At 41.5% G+C, this 26,770-nt stretch overlaps 1 protein-coding gene across 1 annotated transcript in view; it reads right to left on the minus strand.

The window, feature by feature from the left end:
• TBX15 (T-box transcription factor 15) overlaps positions 1 to 26,770 on the minus strand; it is a 216,666-nt gene that overhangs the window by 13,780 nt on the left and 176,116 nt on the right. Inside the window, exon 7 of the mRNA XM_033940178.1 lies at positions 18,033 to 18,130. Within this exon, the coding sequence (XP_033796069.1) occupies positions 18,033 to 18,130 (98 nt within the window). The remainder of the gene's footprint in view (positions 1 to 18,032; positions 18,131 to 26,770) is intronic.

The following is a 26,770-nucleotide window of genomic DNA, read 5'->3' on the forward strand; positions in this document are numbered from 1 at the left end:
AGGACATTGCTTGCTTCCCATGACTTTTTCATTTCCTCAGAAGTTTCTCATGAGGGACTTTGTCAAACCATTTTGTTAAAATCCAGATATGCTATTATCAACTGGCTCACCTTTACAAACATGTCTCTAGAAAAAAAATGTAGCATGATGGAGGCAATTTTATAAAGGCTTTTTCACACATCTATGCCACTATGGACTCAATTCTATAAATCAGTGATTCCCAACCCTGTCCAGGAGGACCAACAGCTAGTCAGGTTGTCAGGACAGCCCTAATGAATATGCATGGAGCAGCTTTGCATGCCAGTCTCCTCCATTATATGCAAATCTCTCTCATGCATATTCATTAGGGCTATCCCGAAAACCCAACTGGTGGTCCTCCAGGACAGGGTTGGGAGCCACTGCTATAAATGGCACCTAAATCTGAGTGCCCAAAACAGCTCAGGCCCACACAGTCTCTCTCGCCACCAATCTTGCCTGCACAGCTGCAGTCAGCCTCAGTCACGTGCAAGGCAGCCTCCATTTTAGCCCCAGCACCACAGCGCAGCATTCATGGTTGGGCATCAGGCTGGTGCTGGAGCTGGAACTACTCAGTTCTGCTGCCAACGCGGTTGCTCTTCCCCCTCCCATTTTCCCACCCAGGAAGCCAAGCATACCCTCAGAGGATGAGACGGCGAGCAGAGCAAAGAGCTGCAAAAGCCCCCAGAATGCCCCACGTCATTCTGGCCCCCCCCAAACTTCTGAGGTTAGCAGGCAAATGGGCTTGTTTCCTTTTCCTCTCTCCTCTGCCTCCAAAGTCATCTCTGAGCCACAGGAACTGAGGAAAGAGCTGCTACTTGAGGTGTCACAGTACTCCACGTGGCCCACAATTGTCAGCACTCCACCGACTCCCTCGTGTCCCAACAATTGAAGGAGCCAGTTTGGAGCCAGTCTCTGTAGAAAAGCAAGCACAGGTTAAAAAATCAAATACAAAATTGTGTATAGAGGCATAGCAAGGGTGGAAGGTGTCCGGGGTGGTGGTGCCCCCCCCTCACCCTCTTCTTGCCCCCTCCCCCATGCACACTATCCTTCCCTTCCCCCATACCTGTTTAGTTCCTTGGCGCGAGCATCATCTCTAACTTGCTGCCTGCACCATCATCAGCTCAATCTCTGACGCCACTTCCTAGTCACGGGACCCAGAAGTAACATTAGAGGGGAGCACCGAGGCTGGCGTGAGCAGCAGGTTGGAACTGCTGCTCACTGGTGGAAGATCTGGAGGTACGTTGATGGGGAATTAAAGGCATACGCGTGGTGGGGGAGGAGCGCGAGTGAGAATGAGCAGGGGAGGGGTGGAGAAAAGGAGAGGTGCCGGTGCCCCCACCAAGACAGAGGCCCAGGGTGGTCTGCCCCACCCCCATCCACCCCTTACTACGCCACTGATTGTGTAATGCTGATGGGCTTTGGTGGGGTTGGGCTCTGGATTGCCCAGATTGAAGAAAAAAAAAGTTTTACATTTAATGGTGGTTTTCTGGGTGAAGGTGGCTCTACAGTGCCCAGGATGATTTTAATAAACAAAATAAGTTTTTATTTTTAATGCTGGTTTGTGTGTGCATGTGTATGTGTGTGTAGGGGAGGTTGATGCTATGGAGAGGGAGAGGACATGGCTGAACCTAGGCTGCAGGGAGAGTTGGGGGGGGGGGAGGGGTTGTAGAGAATGATAAGGCTGATTCTGGGCTACAGAGATGGGTAAAGCTATAGGGATGGATTGGGGAGAGGGGGTAGCAAGGGAAGGGTAGGGCTGCTGCTGTGCTAAAGGGAGAGGTGGGAGAGTAGGGAAGAGTAAGACTGATTTTAGGCTACAGGACACCCATATTAGCTCTGGGCCCACCCAAAATGTCAGGTCTGGCTATGCCACTGACCCCAAAAAATGCACATTAAGCACTATATTATAAACCAGTGGTTCCCAACCCTGTCCTGGAGGACCACCAGGCCAGTCGGGTTTTCAGGATAGCCCTAATGAATATGCATGGAGCAGATTTGCAGGCCTGGCACCTCCATTATATGCACTTCTCTCTCATGTATATTCATTAGGGCTATCCTGAAAACCCGACTGGCCTGGTGGTCCTCCAGGACAGGGTTGTGAACCACTGTTATAAACGACACTCCATTTAGTGCCAGGATCCATGCCAAAATTTGGGCACAAGGATTTACACCAACTGAACCCTGGTATAAATTGCCATGCCTAAATTAGTTGTGGATTCCCTGAATTCTCTATAACATTGTGCGCAAATCCTAGACCTGCCTCTAACCCTCCCATGCCTCTCGTAAGGCCACAACCCTTTTGGACTGGCATGGAAAAATTTACGCACACATCTTTATAGAATAACGACTACAAAAATGTCAAGGCACTGAGAACTGTGCTATGCTGACTTAGCTCAGCAGCTCCAGAAGTTGTTGCAGTATTGGCACTTTGATCCCTGATATCTACCGGCCAAAGCTTGGGAACGGGACAGTCCATGCACTGCTTCCCCACTCATTGAGGCTGGTTCCACTTGATCCTTCCCCATCACAGTCAATGCAGAAGCTGACATAAGAACATAACATAAGAAATGCCTCTGCTGGGTCAGACCCGAGGTCCATCGTGCCCAGCAGTCCGCTCACGCGGCGGCCCAACAGGTCCAGGACCTGTGCAGTAATCTTCTATCTATACCCCTCTATCCCCATTTCCAGTAGGAATTTGTCCAATCCTTTCTTGAACCCCAGTACCGTACTCTGCCTTATAACGTCCTCTGGAAGCGCATTCCAGGTGTCCACCACACGTTGGGTAAAGAAGAACTTCCTAGCATTTGTTTTGAATCTGTCCCCTTTCAACTTTTCCGAATGCCCTCTTGTTCTCTTATTTTTCGAAAGTTCGAAGAATCTGTCCCTCTCTACTCTCTCTATGCCCTTCATGATCTTGTAAGTCTCTATCATATCCCCTCTAAGTCTCCTCTTCTCCAGGGAAAAAAGACCCAGCTTCTCCAATCTCTCAGAATATGACAGGTTTTCCATACCTATTATCAGACGTGTTGCTCTCCTTTGAACCCTCTCGACTAACGCCATATCCTTCTTAAGATACGGCAACCAATATTGGACGCAGTACTCCAAATGCGGGCGCACCATCGCCCGATACAACGGCAGGATAACTTCTTTCGTTCTGGCTGTAATACCCTTTTTGATTATACCAAGCATTCTATTCGCTCTCTTAGCGGCCGCTGCACACTGTGCCGACGGCTTCATTGTCATGTCCACCATTACCCCCTTTCCTGGGTACTCTTATTCAATAACATCCCTCCCATTGTATAGTTGTACCTCGAGTTTCTGCTCCCCACATGTAATACTTTACATTTTTCAATGTTGAACTTCATCTGCCATTTCGCCGCCCATTCTTCTAATTTGTTCAAGTCCCTTTGCAACTTTTCGCAGTCCTCTGTAGTCCGAGCTCCATTAAATAGTTTGGTGTCGTCCGCAAATTTTATTATCTCGCACTTCGTTCCTGTTTCTAGATCATTTATGAAGATATTAAACTGCTTCCAGATTTTAGTGGAACCAATCTTTCTTATACATTGAGTCCTTCAAAGGCAATGTAGTTAATCCTTGGGTTGTGATGCCAGGAAGAGGCCCTGAACCCATGGTCAGGTACATCTGTCCTTTCCTCTTCCCTATTATAGCATGCATAAATGGGAAGCACAGAACAGACAACAGTAGAGGAACTGATTCCTAGCACACCTGCCTCTGACGTCATACTGACTCTGGGAAGAGAATTCAAATATTTCACTGGGTGATTGAGCCTGAATTTTCAAAGGGAATCCTGAAAATTACTCCTCATAAGGACATATTGTTTAGGCATGAAACCTAGTTGTACGCCTCATGTTAGATGCAGTCTCTTGTGATCCATATGTTCAACAGTTCAGTAAATTCAACATGGTGACTGAGAAGACCTCTTTGCAGATCAAATTCCACTTAAAGATAGTCTAGCAGCTACTCATTCTTGACTTAATAAGTCGATAATTCATGTCCAATTTATCAAAGATGTCAGCTGGCATTTCCTATCACCTGCATAATTCATTAACAAATTCCTGAGCTCCTCTCTTCCATTTCTCCAGAAGCAAGCTAAAGATTTGCATGTTTTGTCCCACTTTCTTACTATAATAAGCAAATTATAATTTCAAACATATGCAACTCAAATAAGGGTACATATAGGGGGCAATTTTGAAAGCTATCTACCCAGGTATATTGCAATTTAGATGGATCAACTGATTGTCTGAAAATTACCTTCCCTCAAAAAGTTAAAAATCTTGTTCCACATCACTCATACTTTTAGCTGAATTTAGAGTAAGTGAACCTGGGCTGTTTTGGGCAGAATCATAAACAGCATGTGCAGACTGCATTGTCTGGCCTGCAAAAAGGAGATGCAAAAGTCTGCAGATAGAAAAGTTTGAAAGAGAAGTATATGTATATACATTACAGCCAAAAGGTACAGTAAAAGGCACTGACAAATGTTCCAAACAAAATCGTTCCTAGAAGAAACTGATGTTTCTGGCTACAGTTTAAAGATAAATCAAAAAGAAAAATCCCAAAGGTCAAACTGACCAAAATTATAGCTAAAGCCTTCCCATATTGCTTATTAATAAAATGTCAGCGTGTAATAAACAGAGGCTTATGACTGGCTGAACCTTTTCTAGTCTTCACATGTTTCTCAGCATTAGCAGATACCTTGCAGTGTTCTCGATTTTCATTCGCATGCATACATTTTCCTTGCCGTCACACAAGATCATGAAGGCCCAAATGTAGAATCAAGCAGGTCCCCTAGATCTCATGGAAGTCTCCTGCATACCTGGCCATGAGAGTGAAGGAAGAGGAGTTGCAGGAGAGCCAAGGGGAGAGATGGGGAGTAACAGCAATAGCAGAACCCAATCTGCCAGCTAGGGAAGACGTAGGAGCTAACCTCTGAAATGATTAGGGGTGCTCAACTCATACATCACAACAAATTCCCCCCCCCCCCACCCATCAAAGAAAAATAAAAAAGGAAAAACAAAATACATCTGGTAGCAAATAGTAGTGATGACCAGCCTGTATCTAAATGTTAAGAGCAAGGACAGGGATTGTGGACAAATCAAGAGCTAATATCCAGTCACTCTCTCCTTCCCCTCCCAGCGTGTTAGCATTATACTCTCTCTCTCTCTCTCCCCTTCCCTCCACTCAAGCCATTTATAATACTTTTTTTCCAACCAATCTCTCTTTCCTTCAGTTCATCTGCACCATACTCTATCCCCCCCCAATTTTTTTCATTTTGCCCTTATTTCATTTTCCCCCTCCATTTCCCCTCTGTACTTTTTAATTAGTATTCTCCTGCATGAGCATAATTTGATGCTTTATATTTGGGGGCAGGGAGCCTACTGCTGTCAGCATGCTCCAGAAGTCACTTCTCTGCAGTTCCTGCCTATGTATTTTATTCGGTATTGTGTTTTACATTTTCTGGCGCTTATTCACGAGCTTTGTGACATTATTCATACATCTTGTGCCCTTTGTCTGTTAACTAGTATGGCATTCCGTGCTTTGTTTTGCTTACTTTTAACGATTTTAGACTTGTAAGAATACACTCTTCATAATTACACATCAGATGTTGCTTTAATTGCTTTACTTTTAGTGATTAAAGATTCTGTTTACGTGCTAAACTTTATCCTTTTGTCCAGGGGTAGGCAATTCCGGTCCTTGAGAGCTGGAGCCAGGTCAAGTTTTCAAGATATCCACAATGAATATGTATGAGATGGATTTGCATGCACTGCCTCCTTGAGATGCAAATCTATGTCATGCATATTTAGTATGGATATCCTGAAAACCTGACCTGGCTCCGGCTCTCGAGGACCGGAATTGCCTACCCCTGCTTTAGTCACTTACATTTTTCTCTCTGGGTTCATTTTTTTAATTGTTTAGACATCATGATAGCAATTCTACATAAATCAGCACCCCAATACTTAACCTGCCCACCCACCCCTATTCTGTATGGGTCACCAAAATTTGGGCACAGTTCCCAGAACCCATGCGCAAACTAATTAGTCAATTAGCTGTTAAAAATCAATTATTGGGGTTAATAAGCACTTAATTGGCAGGAGATAGGACTTATGTGTGGATCTACCCTATGCTCTATTCCAGGGGTGGGCAACTCCAGTTCTCGAGGGCCGGAATCCAGTTGGGTTTTCAGGATTTCTCCTATGAATATGCATGAGAGCTAGCTATTTGCATACACTGCTTTCAATGCATATTTATTGGGGAAATCCTGAAAATCCAACTGGATTCCGGCCCTCGAGGACCGGAGTTGCCCACCCCTGCTCTATTCTATAAAATGTGTGCTTAAATTTCACAGTGAGCAACTTAACAGAAAGTTGTTGAATCATCTCCACATGGTGGAAAAGCAATTGTTCTAGGGATGAACATATAGCTTTGAGGTCTTTGAGACAGAACACTGAGTTGGTAATTCGAAGAGCTGACAAGGGAGGAGCAGTGGTCCTTTTATATATGAAAGACTGTGAAGTGGAGATGATTCAACAACTTTCTGTTTCAACTGATTATTGTGAATTGGAAACAGACTCGACTAAAGAATTGTAATCACTGATTAAGATGCATATACTTCTGAAGCTATGGAGAAGGGCTATTTGACTCAACAGGAATTCCAATTTTTGAACGTGCCATATCCTAAGGCCCTAGTTATTTATTTACTTCTGAAAGTGCATAAAACGCTCCACAAGCCACTGAGTAGACCTATAATTTCCAATAGGATTTCGTTGTTGGAACTCCTATCGGTGTTCTGATTGTTTTTTGCATCCCTTAGTGATGAAAAGTTTTTCTTACATTTGGGATTCTTCAGATTTTTTTTCTGAAATTATCTCATGTTTAAGGAGTATCTGGTAACCTTAGATGTGAAACCACTCTAAACGGTGATCCCCCAAGATGAAGCTTTAAGAGTAGTATATAATGAGTTAGAACTGTCCACTGAAAGGAGACAGACTCCCTCTACTGTTATTATAAAATTGATTGAGATTGTTATGAAAAATAATTTTTTTTTGATATGGGGAACAGATGTTTCAGCAAATATCAGGATTAGTGATGGGAGCCACGATGGCCCCCTCTATAGCTAATCTGTTCATGAAGGCATTTGAAGATCGATGGATGCAAAACAATCCATATTCAGCAATGATTAAGTTATGGGTGAGATTTATAGGTGATATTTTCATGATCTGAACAGGAGCTAAACTTAGTCTGGATGATATTTTGGTTTGATTAAACAGTAGACCTCACAAGATAAAATTTAACATGACAAGTGATCCTTCAATAATATCTTTTTTGATTAAGAAGACTAATCACACTTTTGATGCACAAGTTTATTACAAACCGACAAATAGAAATGCTTTTTTGCATTTTGAGAGTTGAACACTAATGATACAAAAAGAATGGGTTCGAAACCTAAAATATAGCTTATACAATCAAACAGGAGGTTTCAGGTATACAACCAGGGCAGGATTAATTCGTTGAGGGCCCCTAGGCACACAAGTACACTGGGCCCCCTGCCCTGCCCCACCCCACCATGCGCCCTGGCATAAACAGGAAGCTACGTCAGAGGGAAGCTTTGGGCAAGCAGCACCGCTTGCACAATTACAGTTCCCGTTGCCTTTCTTACCCACGTTGCTTGCTTGTCTTACTTTCCGTCGATTGGGGGGGGGTTGTCGATCGGGGTGGGGCCCACGTTGCCGATCAGGGGGGCCCGCGTTGCCGATCAATGCTGGAGGGGCCTATTGTCGTTTGGAAAAAACAATGTTGATACCTTCCTTCATCGGGCCTCCCTGACCATTTTGGGCCCTAGGCACATGCTTACTTGGCCTATTGGTTAATCCTGCCCTGTATACAACCAGAGTCTGTCTGTGAGAGTACACAGTACCGTACGCTTACTACCATATACTTATCATAACATTGCAAGAGTTTCATTAGCACTCTACCCAAGTTTAACACACCTCTGGCAAGGATGGTGTGGGGATAGGGATGAAAAATGTGTTTCATTGTGGGAACGGTGAAGGGACAGGGTTGAAAATGCAGGGACAGTGAGAGGACTAGGATGAATCTTTGTCTCTGTGTCACTCTATAATTCTGAGAACCTTCCCTAGCTAGGTTATTGAAATAACATTCCATAGGGCATCAGATCACAGCTTCCTCTGGAGCCTGATATATTGGCACCCTCATTCTAGCCAATATTTGTCACTATTCAGTAATGGCTGGGATCCGCATCCTCTAAGAGTTGTCAACACTGCCTCCACCACAATATCCCCAACCCTTGCTGTCTTGCAGAATGAGAGCTGGACCCAGGGATCAAAACTGGATATTCCTGAAAGCTGAGCGCACATTACCATTGAGCCAAAACCTAAAACTTGCAGAATCCCAGACCAGATGTTGTGTTTCTAAATATTTTGAATAAATAATAAGACCCTTATCTGGTAAAACTTTTCTTTTTCCAATACTCAAACTCTTGTTTCCTTTTTATTTAAGTTGAGGAAATAAGTCACATATTTTCTAATAATGAAAATCTGGATCAGCTTCACCCTAGAGTTTGAAAATATATTACAATTAAAATATTTACTGAATTTTTGGCTCTTTGGCTGTACCTTTACTATCAGCATGTGCATTTAATAATTGGAAAGCAGAATTCAGGACTGAGATCATGCTCATTAATATACAAATTTTCAAACAATGATTGTTTTGACTATATTTTTCAAATATGTACAGCGAAAAGGTATTCCAGAGAAAAAAATATCAAAAACTATAAAAAAAATGATGCAGCTTATCCAAGCTATTTGAATGTTCTGTTCACCGCTGTTGCCTGGACTTCCTTTCATCTCAAGCTATTGTTGACCCACTTCATTCAGGCTTTTGCCCACTCCATTCCATAGAAACTGCCCTTGCAAAAGTCTCTAATAACCTGCTCCTGGCCAGATGCAGAGGCCTCTATCCTCATCCTTCTTGATCTATCTGCTGCTTTTGATACAGTTGATCACCACCTACTCCTCAATATGCTGTCCTCGCTGGGATTCCAGGGTTCTATTCTCTCCTGGTTTTCTTCCTATTTCTCCCATCGTGCTTCCAGTGCATGCAATGATGGATCCTTCTCCACTGCTATCCCACTGTCAATCGGTGTACCTCAAGGCTCTGTCTTGGGACCTCCTTTTCTCCATTTATACCCACTCCCATGGTCATGGTGCACCGATCTTCTCCCATGGTTTTCAGTATCACCTCTATGCTGATGACTCCCAGATCTACCTCTCTACACCAGATATTTCTACAGGAATTCAGGGCCAAGTCTCAGTCTGCCTGGATGACTCACTGCCATCTAAAACTGCCACCTAAACCTATCTCCCCCCTCTGCTCAGTCTCTATTTCTGTGGACAACACTCTCCTCCTCATTGTCTCAGCTTGCAACCTAAGGGTCATCTTTGACTCCTCTCTCTCCTCTGTTCAGATCCAACAAACTGCTAAAATCTGTCTCTTCTTCCTCTATAATATTACTAAAATCTGACCTCTCCTTTCCGAGCACACTATCAAAACCCTTATCCACACTCTCATCACTTCTTGCTTAGAATATTGCAACTTGCTTCTCCCAGATCTTCTGCTTAACTGCTTCTCGCCCGTTCAATCCATGCAAAATTCTACCACACAATTTATATTCTATGAGAGCCATCAAACTCACATTACCCCTCTCCTGAAGTAACTTCATTGACTCCCCATCCATTTCTGAATATAGTTCAAACTCGTACAAGTGCATTTACTCTGCAGCTCCTATCTTTCCTCACTTATGATTATCTCCCCCTATGCTCCTCCCCGTGAACTCCATTCATTGGGCAAGTCCATTCTATCCATACCCTTTTCCTCCACTGCCAATACTTGGACTGGAAAAGCGTCACAAGTGGAGTGCCACAGGGTTCAGTGCTTGGATCCGTGCTCTTCAACATATTTATAAACGATCTGGAAATTGGTACGACGAGTGAGGTGATTAAATTTGCAGACGATATGAAGTTATTCAGAGTAGTGAAGGCACAGGAGGATTGCGAACATCTGCAACGTGACATAAACACGCTCTAGAAATGGGCCGCGACATGGCAGATGAGGTTCAACGTGGATAAGTGTAAGGTGATGCATGTCAGTAACAAAAATCTTATACACGAATGCAGGATGTCTGAGGCGGTACTTGGAGAGACCCCCCTGTGAAAGAGACTTGGGAGTACTGGTCGACAAGTCGATGAAGCTGTCTGCGCAATGCGTGGCGGAGGTGAAAAAGACAAACAGAATGCTTGGAATGATTAAGAAGGGGATTGCGAACAGATAGGAAAAGGTTATCATGCTGCTGTACCCAGCCATGGTACGCCCTCACCTGGAATACTGCGTCTAGCACTGGTCGCCGTACATGAAGAAGGACACGGTACTACAAAAGCAACTAAAATGGTAAAGGGGCTGGAGGAGTTGTCGTACAGTGAGAGATTAGAGAAATTGGGCCTCTTCTCCCTTGAAAAGAGGAGACTGAGAGGGGACATGATAGAAACATTCAAGATACTGAAAGGAATAGACTTAGTAAAGACAGGTTGTTCACCCTCTCCAAGGTAGGGAGAACGAGAGGGCACTCTCTAAAGTTAAAAGGGGATAGATTCTGTACAAACGTAAGGAAGTTCTTCTTCACCCAGAGTGTTGGAAAACTGGAACGCTCTTCCGGAGGTTGTTATAGGGGAAAACACCCTCCAGGGATTTAAGACAAAGTTGGACGGGTTCCTGTTGAACCGGAACCTATGCAGGTAGGTTCTGGCACTGATCTTTGACCTGGGGGCCACCGCGGAAGTGGACTGCTGGTCTGACCCAGCAGTGGCAAATTCTTATGTTCTTAGTCCCTTCTATCTTGCTGCACTATATGCCTAGAACAAACTGCCTGAGTCATTACGTCAAGCTCTGTCTCTCTTGAATGCATTGCCAGAGGTTGTGGTAAGAGCAGATAGTGTAGCTGGTTTTAAGAAAGGTTTGAATAATTTCCTGGAGGAAAAGTCTATAGTCTGTTATTGAGAAAGACATGGGGGAAGCCACTGCTTGCCCTGGATCAGTAGCATGGAATGTTGCTACTCCTTGGGTTTTGGCCAGGTACTAGGGACCTGGATTGGCCACCGTGAGAACAGGCTACCGGGCTTGATGGACCGTTGGTCTGACCCAGTAAGGCTATTCTTATGTTCACAGTTTAATGTCTGCTAGTGAAAATTAATGCAGTAGCACCTTTTAACAAATGTACTCCTTACTTTATATAATTATTGATCATTTATTGCAGTTCTGAATTTGTATATTCTTATAATCACAGCTATGTTCAAATAGAATTATTCTTCATTCACTATACTTTTATTTAAATTATTGTTGATTATTTTATAAATTGTTTGTGAAGTGCTCAGACCAAGAAACCCATACAATAGTGATGTCACTACAATGAGGTTTTCAAGGGGACCATCATAGCCTTCACAAGTCCCCGGCCCTCCCTATACTTTTCTGTTTGATGTATCTAATAATTATTGTTGCTATTTCTCGGAGAACTGCTTCAGGTGTTACTTCTCATTGGTGACATTGAACTAAACAACTAAATATGTGATTGAACCAAAAAAATAAAAAATGTAAAAGTGCTTATCTAAAATGTTGCATTGCTCATTGTTTCATTGTCTGTTTGGAGTCCCGTCCCTCCGACCCGGATTTCGCTACTTCTTCAGGGAGGAACACTAAGAAAGATCAGACAAACTCTATGTTAGCGTGTTAAAAAGAAATAAACAACTAAATAAAATGGTATGGAAAAACTCTAAAGAAAATTGTAAATAATAACCCTACCATGTGATTCTAGATCTAAACGTAGTTATAGCTTAAGTAATAACTTTAAAGACCCAATCTACCGGTTCTTATAAATTTTATATATTCAATTTGTACCTGGTGACGGCTCACTTGAGGCTTGAACAGACCAAGCGGACGTAACGTCTGAACCTATCTATTATTCAAGCACTATTTATATTGACTAAACGGAAGTGAAGAAATCTCATACTGCCGGAAGTAGAGACAGCATTGAGAGTACTATCTGTTGGCCTAAATTGCCAGCCAATCAATGTCTAAATTCAAACCATCAGGTTCTAGAGTGTGCCAATTATATATTATACGTTGTTCTTTTTGTATTAAAGATTTAGATATATCTCCATCAGTTTTTCTTGTTTGGATCAATACTGTGTATTTTAAATCTTGAAGTGTGTGTGATTTTTCGGTCCAATGTGAAACCAGGGGAGCAGAGATCCGATTTGTTCTGATATTACTTAAATGTTCAGTAATACGTGTTTTGATTTTGCGGATCGTTTGGCCTATGTATATCTTATTGCATGGGCATTGTATATAATATACTACTCCCCTGGATTCGCAATTGGTACCGCTATTAAGAATGAATTTTTTCTTAGAAGTTGGAATATTCACGTGTTTGACATCCAAAATATGTTTACATGTTCGGCATTTTCCACAAGGCTTATGTGGAGATTTTGTTTCCGTAGTCCGATTGAATTGACTATGTTTAAGCATTTCGCCCAAATTAGACGCACGTGAATATGCAAATTTTGGTTTGTCATTGAGTGACGGATGGTACTGTAGTATTGCCCAGTGTTTAAGTATTATGTGTTTTATTGCTGTACTGTTGTGTGTGTGAGGCATTACACAGACCATTTCTTGTTGTTTTTGTTTGGTTTGTTCTTTGAGCATTAGCCAGGGACGATGGCAATTTTTGGCTCTTTTCCATGCTTTTTTGACGATTTTCCCAGGATACCCTCTTTGCATGAATTTATTATACATTTGATTAGCTTCTATATCGAAATCGGATTCCTCCGAGCAGATCCTTCGAACGCGAAGGAACTGCCCGGTAGGAATGCTATTTCTCAAAGTTTTAGGATGAAAACTCTGATATTGTAAGAGAGTGTTACGATCTGATTTTTTCTTGTAAAGAGTGGTGGAGAAACCTTGTTGATGTTTGTTAATCTGTATATCCAGAAATGAAATTTGATACTTGTTATATGTATAGGTTAATGCTATGTTGGGATCCTTTTGATTTAATTCCTCCATAAAAATTCTTAAAGTAGTTTCACCCCCTCTCCACACAAAGAATATATCATCTATAAAACGTTTCCAACAGGAAACTAGGTGGTAATGTGATGAAGTGTAAACATGTGATTCATCACTATTGTATGGGTTTCTTGGTCTGAGCACTTCAAACAATTTATAAAATAATCAACAATAATTTAAATAAAAGTATAGTGAATGAAGAATAATTCTATTTGAACATAGCTGTGATTATAAGAATATACAGTTATTAGTGTCACAGATTACTGAGTAATATATCTCTCTAATTAGTAGTAGTTCTGAATTTGTGCCATTTTCCATTCAAATGACACAAAAAGACAATACAAATTTAGCAAACCAAACAAGTGAAACAACACAAAACAAAAACTTTTCCATGAAAACTCCTAATGAAAATCCACTTAGGAGGATTCAGCCAGTCTACTCCCTCCCTCTCTGCTCTGGCATCTATCCCTCCCTCCCTCCCCCCATGGAGTACGACACTGATTCCCCCCATGCCATACCTTAACATTCCTAGTGGTCTAGTGGCCTCTTCAGAGGCAGGAAAGAACCCAACTCTTTCCTGCCCTTGCTACTGCTATAGCCGCCACTGCCACTATGAAAACTTTCAAGATGGCTGCCAAGACACCTGCACCTACATTGACCCTAAGTCTTTGAAAATGCACCCACTTGTTTAGTTCCAGAGGACTTGTGGATGTTAAGCACCAATTACATGTTTAAACGATTAGAATAATAGCATATTGGCATGCATGTGTGCACATACACCTGTAAGGGTCAATATTTTTTGAGCACTACTCTGCAACTATGAACTTATCTATAGAGATGGACACAGTCTATGGCTGGTGTAAGTCCTCATGCCTATCTTATAGGCATATATTTTCACTGTTATACTAGTATCCTATAAAAAAACGTAAGCACCAATGTTTCTTCCAGAATAGACTCTTACCAGGATTTATAGGCACCTAGGCTCTGATATTGAGACCACAGGAGGCAGCCCAGCTATCTCCCACGGTCCACAGCGATCCTGGATATTCAATCCAGAGCTGTATCCGGCCACTGACATTGAACATCCGGGTCAAAGTTCGGCAGCTTGGACTTAGCCAGCCAAGCCGATATTCAGCGGCAGACTGGCTAAGACAAAATGGTGAAAGATAGACCTGCCTTTTAGATGAATCAATCTAGGTGCTAGCCTTAACTGGAAAGCCACTGAATATTGGCGGTAACCAGCTATAATGCGCAACATAACCAGTCACCAGCCAATCCTGCAAACCATATATTCAGTGGGACTTAGTTGGCTATCTCCCTCTGAATATCAGCAGATAGGTGGCTAAGTGGTACTTAGCCTATCGGGAGCCATTTCCAGCTGGCTAAGTACAGCTGAATATTGGGGAAGCTAGTTATTGCCATTTCTTTACATATGGTAGTTAGACCCTCTGTCTTCCAAGTAGTAATTTTCCTACAATGTCCTCTGGGTCAAAATTCTAAGAAGTTAATAAAAATGTAGCTATATTTACCAAGATCAAATAAAAGCTGGCCCCATCTTTTATGGACTTCACATTCCATGTTTGTTTTCATTTTGCATCTGTCTCAGGAATTACTTTATGAGTAGGCACTATCTGGGTCGCAGCCAGCCTTGTGGCTGAGCTTAGTGCCCACAGCTGTTGATTTCAAGAGAAACTGCTGGTATATGGCCCCTAGTTGAGGACTGGCAAAGCTGTGTGTGTGTGGGGGGGGACATTCAGTCAAAATAATACATAAAATAGATGAACAATTCCAGAGAGATGCAAGTTTAAGGCTTACAGCATTGTAACTGAATAGATGCCGATACCGACTCAGTCAGAAGTGCACAGGAGCAGGAGGAAGATACTAGCCAAATCTTGTCATTCTCCCCTCTCCTCCCCTCCCCCTTTCAAAATAAAAGCCTTTATAATTCATTGTTTTCTTGAGAATTCAGAATTTTAAGGCTATATCATAAGGTATATATTTCTGTTCCAATGTCAATGTAATTTTATTTTTAGCTGCTATGATGTTATCAACGTAAAGGCAGAAAAGAAACTAAGGGGTAAATATTCAACTGACAATGGTAAGTGGTTTGGGGTTGTTTTTTTTTTTACCTGGCGTTATTCATAAGAACATAAAAATAGCCATACTGGGTTAGACCAATGGTCCATGTTCCCAACAGTGGCCAATCCAGGTCACAACACCTGGTAGAAACCAAAATAGTAGCAACATTCCATACTACCGATCCAGGGCAAGCAATGGCTTCTCCCATGTCTGTTTCAATAGCAGGCTGTGAACCTTTCCTCCAAGAACTTGTCAAAACCTTTCTTAAATGCTAACCACTGTAACTACATCCTCCGGCAACGAGTGCCAGTGCTTAACTATTTTTTTTTAGTAAAAAAAAGAAATTTCCTCCTATTTGTTTTAACAGTATTTCCGTATAATTTTATTATGTCCCCTAGTTTTTGTGCTGTTTGAAAGGATGAAAAATTGATTCACTTTTTCCCATTCTACATCACTCATGATTTTGTAGACTTTAGTCTTATCCCCCCCCCCTCGGCCCTCTCTTTTCCAAGCTGAAGAGCCCCAACCTCTTTAGTCTTTCCTCAGATGAGAGGAGTTCCAACCCCTTTATCATTTTGGTTGCTCTTCTTTGAACTTTTTCTAATTCCGCTTTTTTTGAGATACAGCAACCAGAACTATTTACAATTCTCAAGGTGAGGATGCGCCATGGAGCTACACAGAGGCATTGGTCTTATTTGCCATCCCTTTTCTAATAATTCTTAGTATCCTGTTTGCCTCTTTTTGCTGCAGCCGCACACTGGGCAGGAGATTTCAGCGTAAGAACATAAGAATAGCCTTACTGGATCAGACCAATGGTCCATCTAGCCCAGTATCCTATCTTCACAGAAGCCAACCCAAGTCACAAGTACCTGGCAAAAGCCAAATAGTAGCAGCAGTCCATGTCACCAATCCAGGGCAAGCAGTGGCTTCTCCCATGTCTGTCTCAACAGCAGTTTATGGCCTTTTCTTCCAGGAACTTGTCCAAAACTTTTTTTTAAACCAGCTCCATTAACAGCTCTTATCACATCCGCTGGTAACACATTCCAGAGATTAACTATTCTCTGAGTGAAAAAATATTTCTCCTATCGGTTTTAAACGTATTACTCTAACTTCATCAAGTGTCCCCCTAGTCTTTGTAAATCTTGATGCAGTAAAAAATTGATCCACTTGTACCCATTCTGCACCATTCAGGATTTTGTAAACTTTGATCATATCTCCCCTCAGCCATCTCTATTCTAAACTGAAGAGCCCTACAATGAAACTCAGATCTTTTCCTTGGAAGCTGACTTCTAAGGTAGATCATAGCATAAGGTAATTATGATTTGGACAGGAGGATTGGGCTAGTGGTTAGACCCCTCCCTGCCTCAACACCCTGAGGGTGTGGGCTCAATCCCCATGCCACTCCTTGTGACTCTGGACAAGTCACTTAATTTTGAGCCTACCAGGACAGATAAGGAGAAATATTTTGAGTACCTGAATGCATATCACTTCAAATAGAAGCAGAACATAAAAAAATGTAATTAAAATTTGGATTATTCTTTCCAATGTGCATCATTTGCATATTGGGAATGTTAGACCATGTCTGGACTCCAGCACTCAATGAATATCCAAATTTATGAGGTTGACTATCTCTTATGCAGTTTGGTGTAATATTCAGCACCAAACCACCTACATGACACTGCATAAAGATAGGATTGTGTTTAATGCTGTTATGTTTGGCTGCTTAACTAAGATGATTAAGGGGGTAATTCATCAAAGAGCACTACTGCATTAGCACACGATAACGATTAGCATGTGCTAAATGCTATAGATGCCCATAGGAATATAATGGGTATCTTTAGCATTTAGCACACAGTAATCATTAGCATCGCTAATACGATTAGAGCCCTTTGATGAATTCCCCCACCCCCAAGTGCTGAAAATCAGAACTTAACCGCAAGTGTTGACTCCACTACTGGGAAGGGGTAAAACGCGGACCTGACGGACCTCGCGGATCTAAACCCACACATCCTTAAAACCGCTTGTAGTTGGTTTCTGGGTCTGACAGACCTTGGTGACAATTTAGCGCTGACGGATCCGTCTCAGCATAGGGAGGGGAAAGTATTAGGATCCGTCAGCGCTACAATGTCATCGAGGTCTGTCAGAGCCAATTTACTGGGGCTGCAGGAAACCAGTTTAAAGGATTCATTTTAGAGCCGCTCCAGCACTAGTCTCTGGCTCTGACAGACCTCGGTGACATTTTAGCGCTGACGGATCCTAATACTTTCCCCTCCCTATGCTGAGACGGATCCGTCAGCGCTAAATTGTCACCGAGGTCTGTCAGAGCCAGAAACTAACTACAGGCAGCACGGACCTCAGATTTTTAAGGACGTGTGGGTTTAGATCCGCGAGATCCGTCAGGTCCGTGAGGTCCGCGTTTTACCCCTTCCCCCCCCCACAAAATAGCCAGCTCTCAGTTTAGCAATCTCTGGTGATATTCACTGGCCCTTACTGGTCAAGTGCCACTGATTATCAGCAGATAACCCCACATAAACAATTTAACCAGCCTGGAGCCATTTCTGCCTGGTTAAACCACTTTGAACGTTGACCCCCCCCCCCCCCCCCATGTTTTTACAAATAATTTAAAAAATACAAGCTCTATTACTTAGAGGCTGTTTGACCACCTTCACATTCTTCTTTCACCTTCTCTTTTAGCAATCACAGATAACACAATCAAGGTCTCAGATGGCTACCATATGAAACATTGGATTACTCCATTCTGTATTTCTGCTCCCATCCCAGTGACTAACCTTGCTGCTTCTGCATGGTGGTGAAATCCTCAAAAGTGAGGGTGCGCACAGGTGGCCTCCAGAAAGCATATGTTTCCATAATGGCCTCAAGGCCAGTCCTGGGAAATGAAAAAAGTACATGAGTAAAGAGAGATCTTTAAAATACAGAGTCAAGAAGTGCACCTAATTCAATAAAGGGAAGGGCCTAAGCTCTTCTGACAAGCTGCAAATGCTCACTGAAAGGTCACCTTGTCAACTGCAAATTAATCAAGCAGTGCTATAATACAGGTGGTGCTCACTCTAGAGAAGCTGGACTGATCATTCCCCATCCTGTGACTCACTGGTTGAACTGCTGCCTCTGTAGCCAGAGGTTCTGCGATCAAATCCTGGTGCTGCTCCTTGAGCAAGTCACTTAATCCTCCAATGCCCACTGCTCTGAATGTCAGCTTTGAAATGCCAAAGCAACAAAAAGGTGGTATACAAGTCCCCATTCCCCTTCCCCTGTAGTAGGGCTCAGCTTCCTCCTGCAGTTTAAATTAAGATTCTCCCAGTCCAGACATATTAATGGTTTTCATATTGTATTCCAGATACAATGTGTTGCAAGATTCCAGAATAAAATCCAAGGAACTCTTTGAACAAAGTATAGTAAAGTTTAGAGTTACTGTATGGTAAAGGGGTAATTCTATGAGGAATTGTTTATATATCCATGGTAAGAATACATATACGTAGATGCCAGTTTTCTAGTCATTTACCAGTATAAGTTGTCACATCTGCACATTCCGGCTACATGCTATTCTGTAAGCGCCAATGTTCGATGGTGTTTGCTTTCCAGGTGGGTGTTCACATGAGCAGAGTTTGCTCTGAACATGGGTGGAGCACACATTTACATACTTAGATTATAAAACACTATAATCCATTCACCTTCTGTCACAATCTAAGCACTAGCATTTATACCTGCTCCACGGTTGGCATAAGTACTTGTGCCTTACAGATAAGCTTGTTTTTGACCTTAATTGCGAGTTTTCAATGAGGAAAAGTAGGCACTTAGGCCCTGATTCGGTATGCAGTGCTTGCCACAGCGTAACAATCACCGACAGGCGCCGCTTACAGAATAGCGGCGCCCAAGGGCCCTACTTGCTAGAAATGTAGGCCAGGGTTTCACAGCCTACATTTCCGGCACCCAGGGTCCCTCCTGAATCACGGCCAGTGTGCATAGTGACACCAAAATCCATCACCGCCCTTTAAACACGCCCACTTCCAGGCTTCAGCATCACTATGAACTGCTAGGCGCCAGGAACCTAGGTGCCGGAACTGGAGGCCATGTAAAGGCGGCTATTTTTTTGTAATGAGGATCTAATTGGATTTATTGGTGCGACCAATTATTGTGCCACTTAAACCCAATTAAACCAATTAAGTTAGGTTGCGGTGGAGTGGATACCGCCACCTAACTTTCGGCAGCGGCAGTTTATCCGGGTTTTGGACAGCCACGACGAGCTCTCCGCATGCCCCGGACCCTCCAGACATGGTCGGAGCTCGTCGAGGAAGAAGAGAGGGGGCTGTGGGGGCGGGGCTAGAGGCAGAACTGGGCAGGGCTGAAGGTAGAACTGGGCGGGACTAGGGTAGAATGGGGCAGGACCAGGGGAAGAACATGGCGGGGGCTATGTGTCTGGGGTTTTGCGACCCAAAATAGGGTAACTCTATATTAGGCACCACTGAGTGCCCTAATCGCGGACAGCTAGTGACGTCTAATCTAAACCCGCACGAAACTAAATTATTTTTTAATTGGTTAAATAGTGTGGTAATTGACCACCCTATTAAAAATTGATTAAATTTTTTTTTTTTTAAATTGTTAATTAAGGTGGATACCCATGCCTAAGTGGAGGCACATTCCGATGCCTAACAAAGTTTACCTGAAAAGTAGGGGTGCTTAGGGGCAGAGAATAGGCATGGTAAACTTAAGTGTCAATAGGTATGTGAGTTAGGTAAAACTTGGCCTGATATACCAGCACCTACCTGTAGGACAATTAGTGACTCCTAAGCATGCCTAGGTGCCACTAAATGTGATTCTATAAGCGTTGTCTAGTGGTTGATTGACAATTGCGCAGACCGGCGCTGTCTATAGAATCTGGTTCTTTCTGCCTCTTACTGAGGTGGTGTTAAGGGATATGCACATCTGTAGTAGTGATAGACTACGGTATTTGCTAGGTGTGAGGTGCAGTGGTTAGAGCTACAGCCTCAGCATCCTGAGGTTGCGAGTTCAAATCCCACACTGCTCCTTGTGACCCTGGGCAAGTCACTTCATCCCCAATTGCCCCAGGACAGATAGGAAAAAATGCTTGAGTATCTGAATGTAAACAACATATGCTATAAGTGGTATATAAATACAAAAAATAATAATAAATAATACCAATTTCCCACCCATCTCATACTATAAACCTAGCATGTGAATTAGCATTTGCATAAGGAGCATAGGCGTTAATGAACCACATACGTGTGACAATGTGCAGAATACTGACTCTTTCATGGGTAGGTCCACAAACATGTGAGTAGCCACCCATGCAACTAAGGAGAGGTGGCGGGGGAGGTGGAGTTATCAATACGGGCTACTGTGAAGAAGAATTATTTTATTGTTAATCCAGGTAATTAGAAATTAGTTCTCACTGCATAAACTGGAATCTGTACTAAAACAGCATGAGTCATGGTAAAATAACCCATCATTGATAACTTTTCTCCTAAATTGCTATTCTTTGAGTTTGCATATGTGCTTTAGCATGTAAATGCAAGGAGGTAGAGAAGAGGCAGAGCATAGGTGAATCTCCCAGTTAGGCGCATAAATGTTAAGTGCCAATACTGGGTTAGGCTAGTATTCTACAAGCAACCTTCCCTTCACCTCTGCGTATACTCCGGAAGAAATTGCATGAACCCACCTTCGCATTCCAAGGGCCCATAGTTTGGAATGGTCTACCTCTGCACCTGCGTCAACTGGACACATTTTACAACTTTAGGAAAATGCTAAAGACCCATTTCTTCTCTTTGAACCAATAGCTCAAAAGCATAGACATTCTACACTTAATCTAAATCTTACTGTCCATGATCACTGATTAGAAATCTTATTGTAAACCGCATTAAATCCTTGTCGAAACTTGAGGTATAGAAGAAAATGTATGGTATGAGTGCCCATATGGTGTTATAGAGTAGGCTCTTAAAGGGCACATGCATTGAGGCTCCTATAAGGGACACGTAGCTACAGAATTGCCTCCTAAGTGTCTTGCCAATATCATAACTGTTACTACATATGCTAATTGTTGTATACACTTTAGTAAAAGGCCCCCTTAGACTTTTTTTTTAACTGATGTACGTACAAAGTTTTTCTCAATATTCATGAGCTGACTATATAATGCAAATATATGTTACATAGTAACATAGTAGATGACAGCAGATAAAGACCCAAATGGTCAATCCAGTCTGCCCAACCTGATTCAATTTAATTTTTTTTTTCTTCTTCTTCTTAGCTATTTCTGGGCAAGAATCCAAAGCTCTGCCCAGTACTGTGCTTAGATTCCAACTACTGAAGCCTCCGTCAAAGCTCACTCCAGCCCATCTACACCCTCCCAGCCATTGAAGCCCTCCCCTGCCCATCCTCCACCAAACGGCCATATACAGACACAGACCGTGCAAGTCTGCCCGGTACTGGCCTTAGTTCTTCAATATTTACTATTATTTTCTGATTCTAGATCCTCTGTGTTCATCCCACGCTTTTTTGAACTCCATCACCGTTTTCCTCTCCACCACCTCTCTCGGGAGTGCATATTGTATAAAAATTGCATTTGCCATAATATATTAGTCCTTGCTTTTTTAAAGCTTCCAGGTCAGTCTGAAAGGGTGGTAGATGCATGGAATAGTCTCCTGGTAGAAGTGGTGGAAACCAAGACTGTATCTGAATTCAAGAAAGTGTGGGACAGGCACGTGGGATCTCTTAGAGAGAGGAGGAGATAGTGGATGCTGCGGATGGGCAGACTAGATGGGCCATATGGCCGTTATCTTCCATCATGTTTCTAAGTCATGTTGAGGTTTACCTTGGTAATGGATTTTACTCCGTTTCTGTGTTCTTTTTTTAAAAATTTAATTTTACCCCCCTTTTACAAAACCGCGCAGAGGTTTTTTAGTGCCGGCTAGAGTGCTGAATGCTCTGCGCTGCTCTAATGGTCATGGAGTTCCTTTGAGTGTCAGAGCAGCGCAGAGCATTCAGCACACCAGCTGGTGCAAAAAACCTTCTGCGCAGTTTTGTAAAAGGGGCGGGTATTTTTTCTGTATCTAGCTTTGTACTTTTGATTTTTTTTGTATAATTTCTCTGTTTATTACAATTAATTCTTAAAAATAATCCCCCTCCCCTGTTTTATGAAGCATTAGCATTTTTTTATTGCCGGCCATGGCAATAAAAGTTCTGATACTCATAGGAATTCTATGAATGGCGGAGCTTTTACCACTGTGGCCGGTGATAAAAAAATGTTAACACGACTTCATAAAATGGGGGTGAGGTTAATTTTGTAAAAAATAGCCCTTTTTTTCCATATCCTTTATTTTCAGTCTGTATTATGTACACTCATGGTAAATTTTTTAACCAATAAGGGCCCTGGAAATTAAAAACATCAATGCAACATTAGCAGGGATGACCTTTAAAGTCACAACAAGGGATGCTGGATGACTGAGAAGTCCAAAATGGCACCTATGGAAAGTCTATCTTATAAAGGCAACATAGGCACTTAAGAAGCCTCAAAGCGCACAAAAGCCAATGCTCATATTTATACCTGCTCCAAAGATGGCTTTCTAAGTTTGATGACATCTTACCGCTTCTAAGATCATAACACATGCTTCTGGTGTCATATAGCATCCCCTTTAAATATAATATCCTTTCCCACCAGATTCTCTCGAGTGGTCTTCCCTTATTTTTATATAGTCTTCTGGTCCCATATTCACCTCAAAGAACCTTCGCTCCTCACAACAGCAGTAGGTAGTCATTCCCTCATTTAGACAACTTTTTCTGGATTTTCATAGGAACTCTTCATTCTGTGTTTCCAGAGAGTAGGAGCCATAACACAGAAGGTAAAAAGGCAAAGAGTTCCAGAATTCTTTGCCTTTTTACCTTCGTTCAGAGAAATTATTTGTAACCTTCAAGGCACAATTAAAGGCATACTACTTCTCTTTGGCCTTTACCTCTTAACTTCCTCCTGATGGCTACTTTTCTTCTGTGTGGGCCGATTTAAATTCTTTGTTCTCACCCTTACCAAATTGTTCATCCTTTTCCTCAACCTTTTTATTTTTATCTCTGATTCTCTTTTTCCCCAAGTTCTCAGTTGTTTTCCTTTACGTTTTGTCTTCTTTCTTTTTTATCTTCTTTAATTTTTATTTTTTTATTGTAAACCGCTTAGATTTGCCTTCTGGTTTTATATTTGTGGTATAGTAAATAAATTGAACTTGAACTTATGTGTAGTCACATATTTTATGAAATAAATTCATACAGCATTTCTTCACCCAGATGAATGCCTGTACTTATACATGTACTTGACTGATACTTATACATGTACTTATATATGATATGTTATAAGTACACGCCATCTTTTAACCACATCAATCATCATTCAATTTTATAAAAAAGCCCTTTCTGTTCAACAGGCTTCAAACATTGAAACTCCTTTATAAGCTTACTCCTTAAATGCCTCTTATTTTTTCAAAGAAAGACCATTAAAATGATATAGGCGAAGATCTGATATAGATTAACCAAAGCAAGACCCAATAATTTATCACTCTTTTACAATCCTTCACTGAAAACTCAGTGCAATGATAAAAATAATATATTATCTTCTGATTATCACTATACAGATTTCACATTTATGATCATTTGCAGACTTCCAGGAATAATTTATCCCTTTGAGGAAAAAAAGAAAGAAAGAACAAAGAAAATCTTTACTTTGAATGTGGGAAGGGGTTATGTACCTAAAACCACAGCTTTGACCTCAACCACACTCTTTCTAGTGGAAACCAAACAGGAGAAGCATTTTGCCAGTCCTCTTTTTAAAAAATTAAATCTGCTTTTAAATAGGTATCAAAAGTTTGTTGTGTCTTTTCATCTTACTTATTTTTTTTCAGTGCTATAAAGTTTTAATAATAGGCAATAAATCAAACAATTCCATTGTATGGAAAATGAAAAAAGATGTCCCAAAGATCTCAATTGCTAATTTATTCCACATGGCTCACTCCAGTTTATGTGGTGGATTGTGTCACAGTTTGATCATTTATTTTGGAGACAAATCTGTTCTTTCATGGTGTCAGTTCGATGAAGCTGAGCCTCCGAGTAGGGAAACCAGCTGATTTCTGCATTGGAGTGCAAGGGCTGATGGGATGAGTAGCAGTAAGTGCTTCCAGTCTTTTAGGGTTGTATTAAGTTAAGGCTGTTAAAAAAATGGCACATGCATGAAAATAGTAGTCTATGCCAAGAGATGTATTTACACAGAGCAACGGTTCTTACTCTAAAAGTAGAAAAATATCAACCTTAGCATCTTCTCTGATCACAAATTATTAAAATTTTCTCTTTATCAAAGATTTATAGATACATATTGTAAATTATCATCTGATGTGGGATTATTTTTCCCAAAGAGGGGCATTTTCGATAGGTGTCTAAATCTGAGTGTAGACGTTTTGCAGAAAATGCCCAAAAATCCAGTAGCGAACAAAATTGCGAAACACCCATCTTTTTGTTTCAAAAATGGCCATTTTCAGATGTGCTTGCTCTCAGGACATCTATCTTTTTGAACCATTAAAAAAAAAAAAAACACCCCAAACCCAATCCCAAAATGCACAAAACAAGCCATTGGGATATAGGAGAGGTCTGCATTTTTAGTAGGCTGTCTGCACAGAAATCCAAGCAGAGCAGTGGGGCACTGTAGTGAACTTCACATAAAAAGTGCCAGGTACACATCTCACCATAACCCCCTTATATCGTATGGTAAGCCCAACAAAACCTACTGACAAGTTGATGCTGACTTAGGCTAGTAATCTATAAGGACAATTATATATATATATATTTATTTATATACCACTTATATCCTGCGTGGTTTACATTCAGGTACTTTAACATATTTCCCTATCTGTCCCGGTATGCTCAAACTCTATCTAGTGTACCTGGGGCAATGAGGGGATTAAGTGACTTGCTCAGGGTCACAAGGAAGAGCAAGGGATTTGAACCCACAGCCTCAGCTCTAACCCCTGCGCCACACATTCCCAAATAAATAAGTGTTTTATAAAATAGGCTAACTACTTGCATTAGTTGGGAGCTTAAATTGTGGCACCTAGTTTAAAAAATCTCCCCTCTATAAAAATCTGGACCGCTATAAATGCCGGCTTTTCCTAATTATGACCGGGTTAGGCATGCAAATGATTACTCGCAATTGGAAGAATTGGGATCGCCTTAGTTTTCCTTTCTGGTGGGCGAGCTTATGCTTAACTTATAAGTGTGAGAAAATGAATGCTGACTTGCTGGGGCATAATAAGATATTCAAATTGGTTTGGGGGTCCATTGACGTCTTTTGTAGATTTGTTATAGTTGCCCTTTATCTTTATTTTCCATTGTATTGCACCCACACATCCAAGGGGGGGAGCAGGAGGGGGGTATATCTTTTTTTTGGTATTATTCCTGATGGTAATGATGGATGGGGGAGGAAATTTTAATCTTTTGTATAGATTCTGATTGTTTATAAGTGCTTATTTGATTATTATTATTTGTTTGTAAATTGTATTGCACTTTTTGTTGGCATTAAAAACTAAATAAAGTATATATATATATATAAGTACATGTAAAGTATATATATATATATATATATATATATAAATCTCCCCGTTATGATTCTGCTGCTCCGTAAACTTCTAAAACCTTTTTTATTCGCTAAACATTTTGAAAACTAACTCTCTTGTATTTCGGTTTATTTTTTTAATTTATTGTTAACCGCGTCAAGCTTCCTTTGGTTGAAGACCCCGTATATAAGGTTAAGTTTTAGTTTAGTTTAGCTTAGCTGGTCATGATCAATGTGTTGGGCTGCTATTTTCCTCCTTCTGTAAATTCTAATTCCTTCATCCACCTCAGTCCCAAACCTCATCCTGTTTGGCTGACATGAACAAAATTACCACCCCCCACCCCAACCCCTCCAAAACAGTCTTTGTCTTTTTTTGTTTCTATGAATGCACTCTCATCCTTCCCATTCCTGTAGCTCAGACCCTGGAAGGTCATTCCTTTTTTAAAAATTTTATTTATTTATAAATTTTGCAATAACATAACAAACAATATTACGCTTGTGAAAAGAAAACCAGAGTCTAAGCGAGAAACAACTTTCTGGTAAGAAATTAAAAAAGGAGGAAACAAGAGACTCTTTCTTAGACCACCAAATGGAGATAGAGTGGTTGGATAAATGGAAGACTTAAAGGAAGAAAAAGAAAAAAAGGAAAAGGCTATTACATGTCAAAACTCGGTCCACCCAATATTACACTACCCAGTATTCCACCCCAGAGAGCTTCTGAAGGTCCGAAAAAGATCTTAATTGATCAGGAGGCATAAAACAAATACTTAATTCCAAGATATCATACCATACATTTACAGGTGCATGCTAACAAAAAAGATCTACTTGTGGGTCCTCATAGAACCAACTTTCTCCAATGCAATCTGTTCAAAATGCAGCTGTCGAACTTACTTTCCTTCAACATCACTATGA

Source organism: Geotrypetes seraphini, chromosome 4 (assembly GCF_902459505.1).
Source record: "Geotrypetes seraphini chromosome 4, aGeoSer1.1, whole genome shotgun sequence".
NCBI lineage: Eukaryota > Metazoa > Chordata > Amphibia > Gymnophiona > Dermophiidae > Geotrypetes > Geotrypetes seraphini.